The sequence below is a fragment of the Carassius gibelio genome, chromosome A5 (genome assembly GCF_023724105.1).
Source record: "Carassius gibelio isolate Cgi1373 ecotype wild population from Czech Republic chromosome A5, carGib1.2-hapl.c, whole genome shotgun sequence".
NCBI classification, from domain to species: domain Eukaryota; kingdom Metazoa; phylum Chordata; class Actinopteri; order Cypriniformes; family Cyprinidae; genus Carassius; species Carassius gibelio.
The window spans coordinates 28,987,947-29,001,441 of NC_068375.1; the positions used below are offsets into that span (position 1 = coordinate 28,987,947).

The following is a 13,495-nucleotide window of genomic DNA, read 5'->3' on the forward strand; positions in this document are numbered from 1 at the left end:
TTTCCACTTTGTATGTTAGCATTATTTTTAATTAAAACTGTTCATTACAACCAACTAGCTAAAGCAGTATGTTTATAACAGTAGCCATGAACCTGAGTATAAGTCGCATCAGTCCAAAAATACATCACGATGAGGAAAAAAAACATATTTAAGTCACACTGGACTATAAGTCCATATATTTAGAACCAAGAGAAAACATTACCGTCTAAAGCCGCGAGAGGGCGCTCTACGCTGCTCAGCGGTTGGCTATAGGAGCACTGAGCAGCATAGAGTGCCCTCTCGCGGCTGTATACAGTAATGTTTTCTCTTGGTTCATTTGTCTTGGTTCATGTCAAATTAATTTTGATAAATAAGTCGCACCTGACTATAAGTCGCAGGACCAGCCAAACTATGAAAAAAAGTGTGACTTATAGTCCGGAAAATATGGTACTTCAACTCTCCATTGCGACCCTATTCGTTTTGCTCTGATCAAGCAACTTTTTAGTAGAAACAGATTTTTAGATGTACTTCCTAATTCCGTAATCCGTACTAGATCGCAGAGACTCCACTTTTGTGTTTTTGCACATTCCAGTCAGACTTGTTAGTCGGTGTATTGGTAGTCTTGGGGATTTTTCTGTGACTTTTTCTGCTAGTTGCATCGTTACACCAGTAGTTCAAAACTCGATTCTTTCAGAAATGAAACAAGTGACTTTATGAGTGAGTCATTGAATCATTCACTGAACAGATTTGTTCAAAAACACTCATTCAGGAAATACTACTATTATATGTTGTTTGGATATACAGTTAGACTTGGTAGAACATGAACAGGTTGCATGATGCGACCTCATCCTTGAAAAATGTACACACAAAAGGTAAAATAAAAAATTACATATGATCCAATTTACATTTAGAAATATAATTACTAAATGCCAGTGTTTCAATTTGGTACTGCGTTGAATCTCTTGGTCTGAATGATTCTTTGTTTTTGTGTGGATATTACTTTTTTGGTTTGTGTACTTATGCAGAGGTCCCCTCAAATCACCTCATTATATTTGACAAAAAAAGAAGAGCAGTAGAAAAAGTCCACGAAACATTACAAAATGACATTTGTTCAGAAATTCCACAAGTCCAGAGTATGGTGGCATTTCTGAGATGATTACTTCATTTACCCTTCTTTCCTGTTTCTTTCTCTCTGACTCGGCTGTCCAATCAGTGTATGATGAATGGCAGGGGGCAGGATGGGACTGTAATAGCCCTAAGTGAATGGCCTGTTAGAACAGCACGTCTGCTGCTCCCAGGAAATTGAATTAGCTGGGAGGCTCCAATGACAAGCAGGAAGGCGTAAACTCAATCAGCCTGCACCTCTTGCAAGGTTCAGCTTCCCTCGCATGGGTTTCATTGGCTCCTTTTATATTCGATTTGTGGAATATCCAGGAACTTGTAAAAGATGCCAGGGGAACCAAACAAATACAACACTAGATGTGTGTGTGTGTGTGTGTGTGTATATACACACACACACACACATACACGCATATATATATATATATATATATATATATATATATATATATATATATATATATATATTTATATATATATATATATATATATATATATATATATATATATATATATATATATATATATATATATATATATATATATATATATATAGCCTGCTCCAGTTGTCTGCCTCCTGTTAAAGCCAATGAAGTGAAGTTAATCAGCATGTGCTACATCTCCTCTGACTACAAGCCCATCTGACACAATAACATGTGCACATGTGCCTGAGCTAGCTGGTAATGAACCATGCTCTTTAATGTTCCACGTTACCAAATAGACATTCCCACATCAGCAGCGGCTGTGTGTACTGCATCTGTTATCTGGACTTCAGCCAGGGTCTAATGGCCATTCAGCACCTAAGATGAGATGGTGATGAAACCTCCTCACAGATGGAAGTACATTTTTGGTTATTATCTGACAGTAAATAATTTATTTTGGTGGTTAAAATAACCTGAGCCCACATTACACAGAGCTACAACATGTTTACTTCTGGTTGGAGTTTTTGTGAGCAGAAATTGATCTGGAAGTAATTGCGGAGTGAGAAGAACATGGAGTGATGATGATGTGTTTGAAGGGCAGATAAATAGATTCAGAGTTGTATCAGGATGTGCTTTTGTTTGAGTGCATACACAACAACGTAAACACTTGCTATTTCTGTTTTTAGCAAGTATGACCTGTGGTCCTGAGACTTAGTTTTTAAAGGAAGTTTATTTATTCGCTGTAGATTTCCAGGGGGTAGCAGCAGCTGTATGGGGCTTGCCAAGTTAATAAAACAAAGGCCAGTCTTTCTAAACTCTGTAGGCGTATATATGTCTGCTGACTTATAGAACAAGCTTCTCTGTTTTATTGTCTAGAAAATAACAGCCTGGCCCCTTCATGTTCTGTTTACTCTGAGCTATTTTTCTCAAACTTTGTTTCTCTTTTCCTTTTTCTTGTGCAATCCTTCTTAGTCATGGTCTGTAATGGAGGTTTCTGTCTGAAAACTCAGAATCAATGTTTTTGTAATGCGTGGGGTGTCAGCAGATCTAACAGTGGTGCTACTTTTTGTTTGTAGCTCTTGTGTCATGTTAAAAGGTGTAACAGGTCCTTTTTTCTTTTCCTGTTTTCTTCTTCTCTCTCTCTCTCTCTCTCTCTCTCTCTCTCTCTGTCTTGCTCCACATGTTAGGAACACTTTGGAACTTGTCCTCATATGAGCCACTGAAGATGGTGATAATTAACCACGGGCTTCAGACGATGACTAACGAGGTCATTATCCCTCATTCGGGCTGGGAACATGAGCCGAACGAGGACTCAAAGCCACGAGATGCAGAGTGGACCACAGTCTTCAAGAACACATCAGGATGTTTAAGGTATACTGGTCTGATTGACAGCACCTTTCCCATCTTTGATAGCTGACCTCTTATTGGTCTTATTGGGTTTCTGCAAATTGCCTTTTACCCATTTCTTCGATTCATATTGAATTGCTCAAATGTTTCTGATGAATGTAAGAAGTTAATTTGTTTATATTAAGATGGTTTCTCTTAATGTTATTTTAGTGTTGTTTATATACTATTATAATATTAATTTTATATATATATATATATATATATTAGCTTTATTTTATATTAGTTTTCAGTAGTTTTAAATATTTCAACTAGTTATCAATGCAATCTTTCTAATTTTTCATGTAATATTTATAATTTAATTTATTTCAGCTTCAGTTCAATTAACAAAACTTTTTAATAGCTTACAATTTATTTAATAATGTCAGCACTGGCCTCTTGTGTCTAACTCACTTTTATAATGTCATATATTGCTTGATATGGTTCGATATAGAAAAGCAGATTGTTTAGCTTTGAGAAGATCATTTTTGCCTATGGGAACAGCAGTTAAAATAAGCTTTAGCTATAGAGAGGCAACCGATGTATCTAGAGTATATGGAAAACAAAAGTGGGAACAGATGATTTTGTAAAGACTGAACTTATTTTTATTACTATTTGCTGTCGTACGAGCTAGCAGACTATTTTTTATCTCCGGAGAAAATCGCAGATGCTCTCATGGTTGCGGCTTGTACCATGTGAGAAGAAGCACGGGCTGATCCGAGAACGTTACGAGCACCTCCTGATAATCTTCAAACATGTCAAAAAAAATTGGACACTGTCAGTTTAAATTTGTGTGTGGTTGAATGACCCAATTTTGCAATCCATCTGAAGTTGACCAATCAGAAGATTACAAAACCCACATATTATGTATATAAATAGTCTATATATATATATATATATATATATATATATATATATATATATATATATATATTAGTGCTGTCAATCGATTAAAAAAAATTAACTAATTAATCGCACAATTTTTAAAAATTAATCGCGATTAATCGCGATTAATCGCAATTAAAAGACTGAAACTTTTTGGATATGTAAATGTAAAATGTAAATAATTAATGTAAACTCAAGACAAAGAAACTATTTAAATTCAAAATATTATTGTTTATTGGAATTTTTGTTTAACTTGTAACACAGATTTTCTCATGTAAACAACATACCTGCAATAAACCATCAATATCCTCCAAATTAACTGTTGGCTTGAAAGCCATATTTATTACAGAAATAAAAACACAGGCATGTAAGTACCATTTGAATTTCAAAACAATCAATGCCAATAAAAAACAAAAATGATTTCCATGTTGAATTCTAAGTGGACTGCAAAAAATTCCAAAGTATAGTCATTGCCAGTGCTTTAAGTGGGCCGGTATGCACCAGTACTCAGTACCGCCACTTCCAAATATAGCTCTTGAGCGTACCGCCACCTCTCCGTGCGCCCAGAACGTGCTTGTAGCGTACCGGTACGCTCATTTGGACATCTGTTTTAATAGAGGTTTTAATCTTTTACCTGCACTGCCGATTTTCAGAGCGCCCTTCACAATGCAAGCTTCCTAATTAATCCCACCCAGAGCAGAAACTACATTACCCATTCACCCTTAAGTTATACAAGTGAATAGCGCATGTGTCGTTTTTCCCACTGTTAAGTGTCAACAACTCAACGTGGCCGGAGAAGGTGTGTGAAACTCGTTGTGAGTTATACTAAAGCAAAATCTTGTATTTATTGTCTGATAAACATTAAAAACTGTCTGCGGAGGTTGAGTCGTCCCGCAGCCCCCGCTGGCTGCTCATTGGCTGCAGCATCTTTTTTCTAAGTTCTAAAAAAATACCGTAGACGGCAAGGCACAAATTTAGATATTCATTTATCTAATTAATCTATAGCCTATGCACAAAGACAATATGATCTTTTTGTCCCCTTTTTGTTTTAAAGCTTGATGAAGAGAGAGAGAGCGCAAGTTGCTGCAGCTGCGAGGAGGACAGTGATGCACGCGTACAGGGGTGATTGACAGTTCGCGGCACTGTGTACAAAAAATACTCCGCTACACAATTATTTCATTATTTTCGTTTAAGCTTATTAACGTTAGCGTTACAGAAAGGTCTGATTTACGCACTGTTACAGTCATTGTTTTTTTTTTTTTTTTTTTAAACAATGACATTTGAGTTCATGATTTTAATGTTGCTGTTTCTTGTGGCAGACTGAATGAAGAGTAATGTTTCTTGTGGCAGACTGAAGAGTAATCCGGCAGAGTTTTATACTGAAACTTTCCGTCTAAAAGTCCTTCCTTGGTCTTATCCATATTTCTTTGCACGTTGAACACACATAGGCCACAACTGGAAATAAAAAAAACTGCAACCGCGTTAATTGCGTTATTTTTTTTTTAACGCGTTAAATATTTCAAATTAATCGAATGCGTTAACGCGCTAATTTTGACAGCACTAATATATATATATAGTAGATTTAGTTAATTATACATTTTTTAATGTTTTTATTCTGAACTGTGCCAAATTTGCCGTTCAGCTTTATGGATGAATGTACCTGTTGTATTTCCAGAAAAATCAGCAGAAATTCAGAAATAGCCTTGTCACCTCGAGTTGTTTATGAAGAACAGAAAGTCCATGATTTTCTCTGCTTTTCAGCCATTCTCTTTGCCATGTTTTCCTTTCTTTTTTTAGACGTCACAAGCCATAGCTGCCACAAAGGAAACTATTTCATCCAGTGGCGCAAAACGTAATGCTTACATAAGAGTTTGTGAAATAGTAGTAAATTCATGTCGTCTGTGACTGCCTCCGTATGGTTTTCGGATACACTCAATCGTGACATGTGCAAGGGTTCAGGATGTTCCGATCTTCAGAATCGCACTGTGTACGCCGCCTTAAGAGATTCTGCTCTTTGCCTGAAAAGGAAATGTCTTTTTTATTGTTGTTGTTTTAATTCTGCGTGATCTTTGTCTGTCTCAGCAATTATAAATGGACATTGGATCCTGGTGTAACAAGTATGTTTTTAAACTCTAGCATATGCCTTGACCATCACTGATTTAGTAACAAAACCCATTGATTTATATGAACTGAGAACGACTCTTCAGATCAAGAAAATCTTCCTCCATTGCAGTGATCATCGGTTTAAACAATGTGTTACAGTTCCATGAATCTGCCCACAGTGATCCTTCTTCTTCAGGATTCACATATGGTTGTTTCAAATTTTTGACACTGTGGCATCAAATCAGTTTATTGTTGCCTTGTTTGGCTGTGACTATCCTAGTTTGACCTTCTGTGTGGATAAACTTCAGTGCATAGGTCTGATTGTCTTAATCAGCTTGCTAGGGGCAGAAGCATGTCAGTGTAGTTTCATGACCTCAAGTGCTCACTTTAAATCCTTAATCTTGTGTTTGCATGAGTAGGTACTTCCAACACAGTGTTGTTTTCTGTTTTTGTCTTACAGGCAGAACCACAATTTGCTAATATGATGACATTTGGTGTATACAGTATAAGGTGTGATTCAGAAATCATTATATTTAATTATGTTACTTACTACACTGTTGACTGTATTCGGGTCTTTCAGAAGCAGTATTTTTTAATTCACTTGAGTAACTGTATGTGTATTTCACCAATAAATAAACGTAGCGTTCATCCTCTTTCCTATTTCCTATAATTTCTCCCTCTCTTTTCTCATTGGAGCTGTGTCCTGTGTTGTGTGTGAGCTCAGCACTGAAGCTCCGGAGGGACGGGGCTGTGTTTCCACCCTCTGTTTCCTCTTTATCAGCCAGACGTCTAATCTCCTGCTGCTGCTGCTGCTGGTTGTGCTGCAACCTGCTGGGCCAAGTCCAGCTTCTGCTTGCTTCTCTGTATGTGACTCTACCTCCCTGCTATCATCCATTCTTCTCAGTCTCTCTACTGTTTCAAGTACACCGTTTTATAAAACACTTTTTTGGAGATAGACCCACTGGATCTCTGATACCTGCAAAAAATAATTATACAATTTAGAAGCATGGACATTATTGCAATAGTTTATTTATGTATCTATTATTGATTGAGTTAATGCTGCCTTGTAGTATTGTGAAATATTTAAATAACTAGATTCTCTTTTAATTAGTGCTGGGCAACGATTACATTTTTTAATCGCAATTAATTGCATTATGCATAAAACTAATAATGCATTCAAAAGTAGTTTTTTCATTTAAAAGTAGCCTCACTGCTACATTAACAAAAGTGTAATAACATTTGGTTTGCAAAAACTTTAAATGTATAAGGTGCTTTTTACAGCAGTTTCTTTTGCATAGTAGCAGTTTAAATATTTATTGTAGCCTAAATCCCAACTTAAAATATTAAAGGAATACTCCACCCCAAAATGAAAATTTTGTCATTAATCAATAATCATGTTGTTCTAAACCCGTAAAAGCTTTGTTCGTCTTCAGAACGCAATTTTGATATTTTGGATGAATACCGGGAGCCTTGAGACTGTCCCATAGACTGCTTTGATTAAAGCATTTAGAACCAGTAATAGAAATCTCTTAATCAGAAATGTTTTTTCCCCTCTCTTTCTTTTTTCATGCATCATAAGCAAGCACAATCCATTATTGGTTGTCTTCTTTCTCTTCATTTTAAAGATGTGCATTGTGAACATTTCCTAAAGCAATTTCCCTTTTCGTACTTTCTCTGCAATCTTTTACTTTTTCTCAACCTCCTCATCTCTCTTTAGCTCTTTCTCCATTGCCAAGGCTCTTACTGTCTATTGCCCTGTGACAGGTCAGTCAGTGTTATAAGGTTAACCAGTGCCTCAGTAGGTCTAAATCATGTGGAGAGGTGGCAGTACAGCCATCATGGCATCATGTGTTTCCATGTGATGCCACCTCTCAGTAAGTCATCCCAGACATGTGGTTGTGCACAACGCCACTCCATCATCATCCAGTCTTTTTAGCCTCAGCTCAGCCTGTATCCATGGAAACTGTATCCAGTGACATCTGTTGCCTAGTAAGCTGCTTGGAGGCACAGTTTTGTTTCCTGGCTCTCTTCAGCAGAGGGAAAGCACCCTTTATTTATTTCTTTGCTTATTGTGACAAATGTGCACATTTGTAACTCATGATTAAGTAGTGCATCCTTCTCGTGTTTGTATTTGAGATTTTTGAAGGTCTTGGGCTCAAAGAAAACTTTTAGCCAAAAATGACTCACCCATGCCACCCAGAATGAAGATTTGGCCTTCCATTCTGACAGCGCCCATTCACTGCAAAGGATCCATTGGAGAGCAAGTGATGTAATGCTAAATTCCTCCAAATCAGTGCTGATGAAGATATGAACTCATCAATGAATAATGCATTCCTTATATTATTCTATACAAAAATATATTAGAACTGGTCATTTGATTTTTAATTTAGATCATTTATTTAAAAAATACCTTCAACTTTTAATAAAATATATTAAATGAAATATTTGTAGAAAATTCTATTACATTTTGCCTCAATATTATATCTTGGATTCTCAAAACTATTAAGGTACAGGAAATTGTAGGAAGTATTTGGTATTGTGCTGACGGTCCTTCAGGCATTATGGAGGAAAAAGGCAGGTAGCTGTAAAAACGCAATCCATCTCTCTCATATCTGGATTGCTAACAGATGTACAGCTGGAAAACGTTACATTCCATATGGGTGTTATACTGCAAATGGGTTTAAATTTCCTCTGCTGGAGAAGAACTCATTTGTTTGCAGGGTGCTAGTTTAATTGGTTTTCTCCATTGTCGTTTGATAGTGATTACTCTGGAGTGAGGCTTTTTATGGGTAGGATATTAACTTGGCAATCTAGTTTAAAGAACTACAGCCTGAACAGCTGGGAGGAAAGAAATATCAGGGTAAAGGATGTAGAACACCGTTGGCTCCTGGTGCCTTCTCAGGCTGTGGACACATCTGACGTTCTTTTCATATTTTTATATTATACTAACCATGTAACTTTATAATGTAATCTGTTTTCCATTCATTTGTAAAGAGAGACATTGGTCATTTTAGCAGGTCTGAGATCAGAACAAGGCTTTAATGTGAGTTTAATTGGACTGGGAGACTGTTTACAGTGTTGGGCAGTAACTAGTAGTGTAACTAATTATTAAAGATTGAAAGTTGAAAGGGGTGTGTTAAAGATTTCATCCATAAAACAGCTAGTTACTTAGTTACTTTTGATGCCACAACCCTTACTGATTTGAAATCCAACAATCCAATAATTCCAAACATTCAAACTGTTCAATCATTTAAAAAATACAGACTGTTTTTGTGCATAGATTAAATTATATTGTAAAATATAGTGAAAATTTATTTTATATATTATAATTGAATATTTGAAATATATTTTAACATATTTTAAAGATATTGGCAGTTCCTTAGCTTACAAGAGTTAGGTTAAGTTTACCTGCTTTAATTATGATTAGTTTGTAGCTTGGCAAGTTAAAGCTTCAAAAGTAGCTTCCTCAACAAAATATTTTAATGTGTCAGCTAATGATGTATATTTAGTAACAATAACTAACTCATGCTTTTGCTGTTTGCTGTAGGAATGTGAGCTCAGACGGTGCAGAGGCTCGCAGACGGTTGAGAGAGTGTGAGGGGCTGGTGGATGCCTTGCTGCATGCGCTGCAGTCTGCTGTGGGAAAGAAGGACATGGACAACAAAGTAAGTGTATTCAGAAGAGAGAGCACCTGGAGCCTGTATCCATCTTTGGTTAAACATTATACTGATTTAATATATGTTTTAACTTTAATTTGGTAGGTCACACACACACACACACACACAAATCCAGACTTCAGGGAATGCTGTAATAAATACGAAAGGCATAAAGGGATGTCAGCTTGTCAATATCACAAAAAATCCCAGGAAAGTGATCAGGACCGTAATGTAAAGCAGAGGGTTCTTCTTTCATCTTAAAGGTTTTTGTGCGATAATGACTGCCTTGTTGTACATTATCCCACATATTAACCGGTTACTTCTGATATTAATAATTGAATTACAAAAAAGATTGATTTGCATGTAAATAGTTGTATTATGAGACACAAATTCAGCACAGCTAAGTACAGTAGATAATCACTTGCCTGGCACAACGGTCATTATTCAAAAATATCGTACAATGCTGCAATTGAATTATTATTATTATAAAATGACATAGTAATAATAATAATTATTATTAATTGAAATAAGATTTATTTAGTCTTTAGTAGACAAATGGTCACTTTTTTTTCAAGCTACCTTTTCCCTTCCAAAATGCCTGCATAAAATGTTTCATTCTTTCAATATTTCTTTCTTGCTGTTTCTTAGTCTGTGGAGAACTGCGTTTGCGTCATGAGGAACCTGTCTTACCACGTGCACAAGGAGATTCCAGGGGCTGAGAAGTTCCAGGACCCCTCAGCTCTTCAGGGCCCCGGCTCTGCTGGCACTCAGAGGAAGAAGAAAGATGACGCAGGCTGCTTCGGAGGAAAGAAGGCCAAAGGTCATTATTAAATTTTTTCTTCATCTCATCTATGTGCTTTATACTTCCAAATCAGTGCTGAGTATCTTTAGATCACTGAGCCTTGATCATCAACAGCCGGATGCTTCCAGGGTCACAGAGGGCAGTATGATCCTGACATTTACACCACGTCATAAATAGCAGTGCAGGCAGATACTGTAATAGGAAGCTAAATGATGCTCCAATCTCTCTTTGTTTGACCTGTGCTCTTTTGTGACTCATGATTTAAAACTGGAATGTGTGTCTGGAGTATCAGTGTTCATCTTTAAATGGATGTAGGTTTAGGTTCACTGTCTGTGCCGCTACGCTGACAGAGTTGAATCAGTTTTTCGTAACACTTAAACTGCTGAGTGTTATTTAGGCATATTCTTTTACATAATGCATCCTAACTTTCCACAAAAACAAGAAAACACGAAGGGTCTGAGCTGAACTCAAAATGAACTCTCTTTTGGCTCACGCACCTGGACCAAGCGCAAACTATCCCCCCATTAGCAGCTAATAATAGCGAACACATTTATAGGGGGAGCAAACAGCTTCAGTGCCAAAATATGAATGATATCATTTAGTGAATTGATTCTTGAGCAGACCTATAAGAGAATTCAATAAACAAACTGAAGGAGCAAAAGCAAGAATGTCGCTAAGCAGCAAATATGACAACAGTGATGTCATGCTGTGCTTCGTGGACCCTTTTTTAATGAGTTTTTTTTTATCTGTCAGCAGCCCTGGAGATTTACTTTCAAGATGCAAGTGACCTATATTTACACCAGAATATGACCCTAACAGGAATTAATGGATGTTTTCCCAGCAAGCTGTTTGGACATTTCCCCAGCAAAATCTTACCTGATTTAAAAGACATAATTTAGTTTTGCACATAAAACTCTTTTTGGATTACCACGAATTAAAGCAAAAAATGTGTTATTTCTGCACTGCTAGCAGACTTGATAGGAAATTCTGAAATTCTCATAGGAAATGCTGTATTTATTCTTAAATGTTACAATTAATTAATGTAATTTAAATGAGTAAGATATTGAAGATATTTTTATTAATATTTTTGTTTAGCAAGGTTGCATTAATTTGATCAAAGGTAGATCAGTTAATCATGATTTAAAAAAAAATGTATTAAGTAATGTTTTCAACATTGATACACCAAATCAGCCTATTAGAATGATTTCTATTTTTTTATTTCTGGTAAATGCATACATTTCTGAAGAATCATGTGACTGAAGACTGGAGTAATGATGCTGAGAATTCAGCTTTGCCATCAGATGAATAAATTACAAGTTACAAATATATTACAATTCTAATACTCCACATCCACAACATTGCTTTACAGTATTTTTTTTTTTTCAAATAAATGCTAACTTGCTGAGCATAAGAGAGCTTTTCCACAAACATTTTTGACCCCAGAAATTTGAACAGTAGTGTACATATCACATTATAGTACTGAAGCAAAATAAAAATTCATATTACAGTTTTTCTCAATTGCTAAAACACTAAAACCCATTGGCTGAACAAAGTTCTCAGTTGCCTGAACTTATTTAGCTAATTGTGCAGTCTGTTGTCAATACCTTAAACCATTTCACATGGTAAAACACAATTTGCAGATCTCACTTAGACTCTTCAGCAAAACGCTAAACACATTCTCATTCTCAAAACACATTCTGCACTCTAATGCACATGTCATCCATACTGGTAAACACAAGTGGCAACAATCAAATACAAATAGAGAACATGTGTCATTGATTGAACACAACCACTCAAAATTGATTTAACCTGTTTCAAATGATGTGACACAACCGATATAAGCCAGTTCAGAGAGCAAACAGGTTGTTGAAGGTGGGAAGGAGAAAGTCTGAAAATGGATAGAAGAAACAATGTGAGAGGACGAGTGCGTATGCGAGGTGGGTGACGAGGAGGAGGGCAAGAAAGAGGAGGAGGAGGGCAAGAAAGAAGAGGAGGAGGAGGAGGAGGAGGAGGAGGGCAAGGAAGAGGAGGAGGAGGAGGAGGGCAAGGAAGAGGAGGAGGAGGAGGGCGAGGAAGAGGAAGAGGAGGAGGGCAAGAAAGAGGAAGAGGAGGAGGAGGAGGAGGAGAAGGAGAGGCCGAAACATGATTGGACAGCGGGCCATTGTTGAAGTCCCTGGTCAACGAGGTCAACAAATCAACAAATAACAATAATTACACTATCACAGAGACCAAGCACAAGTTTATGAGATGCAGGGTACAGTACTGTAAAAATAGGGGTAGAAGGAGGAAGAACCAAAAAAAAAAACCTGCAAAGAGCAAAGCAGAGTAGTAATTTCTGATCAATTTTGAGCTACTATGATAGAACATGTTTTCGTTCATCAAAAGACAAATGACGGAATAATATGAACTTTGTTTTGAGATTAAAAATTTACTTCTCCCTGAGAACTATGTTTTGAACAATGTATTTTCTATTTGTTGGTGTATTGTTTACTGACTGCTTGATAGTGTATATCATTTTGATCACTTTGTTTATGATTTGAGAGCAGTGTTTGATTTTGAACACAGGTAAAACTGTTTTGAGGCGAAAGTTTCATTTTGCAAGAGGAGTCAGAGGTTTTGTAAATAGTGCTTGAAGATGAGGTTTTCTGTTCAATGTTTTCAGAAAATGGAGCAAGGTTTCAGAAATTGTGTTTTAGCAATTGAGAAAAACTGTAAACACTCCGGTAACACTTTAGAATAAGGTTCCATTAGTTAATGTTAGTTAACTACTTTCGTTAACATGAACTAAGCAAGAACAATCCTTCTACAGCATTTATAAGTCTAAGTTCATGTTAATTTCAACATTTACAAATGCATTATTTAAATCAAAAGTTGTGCTTGTTAACATTAGTTAATGCACTGTGAATTACCATGAACTAACAATGAATAACTGTATTTTCATTAACTAACATTAACGAAGATGAATAAATAGAGTAATAAATGTATTATTCATTGTTTGTTCATGTTAATTAATACGTTAACTAACATTAACTAATGGAACCTTATTGTAAAGTGTTACCAACACTCCCTTTCTTTGCATTTCCACTTAGCAATAGTGATGCTCAGGATTCAAAGAGGCAATAGATATTCAAATGTCTGTGATATTA

The 13,495-nt window shown here is 36.2% G+C and overlaps 1 protein-coding gene across 10 annotated transcripts in view; it reads left to right on the top strand.

The window, feature by feature from the left end:
• Positions 1–13,495, top strand: part of LOC128010245 (splicing regulator ARVCF) — a 200,852-nt gene that overhangs the window by 156,548 nt on the left and 30,809 nt on the right. For all 10 annotated transcript variants that reach the window (XM_052593005.1, XM_052593010.1, XM_052593003.1 and 7 more), the window contains 3 exons: positions 2,708–2,891; positions 9,439–9,556; positions 10,196–10,367. In XM_052593005.1, the coding sequence (XP_052448965.1) occupies positions 2,708–2,891; positions 9,439–9,556; positions 10,196–10,367 (474 nt within the window). The remainder of the gene's footprint in view (positions 1–2,707; positions 2,892–9,438; positions 9,557–10,195; positions 10,368–13,495) is intronic.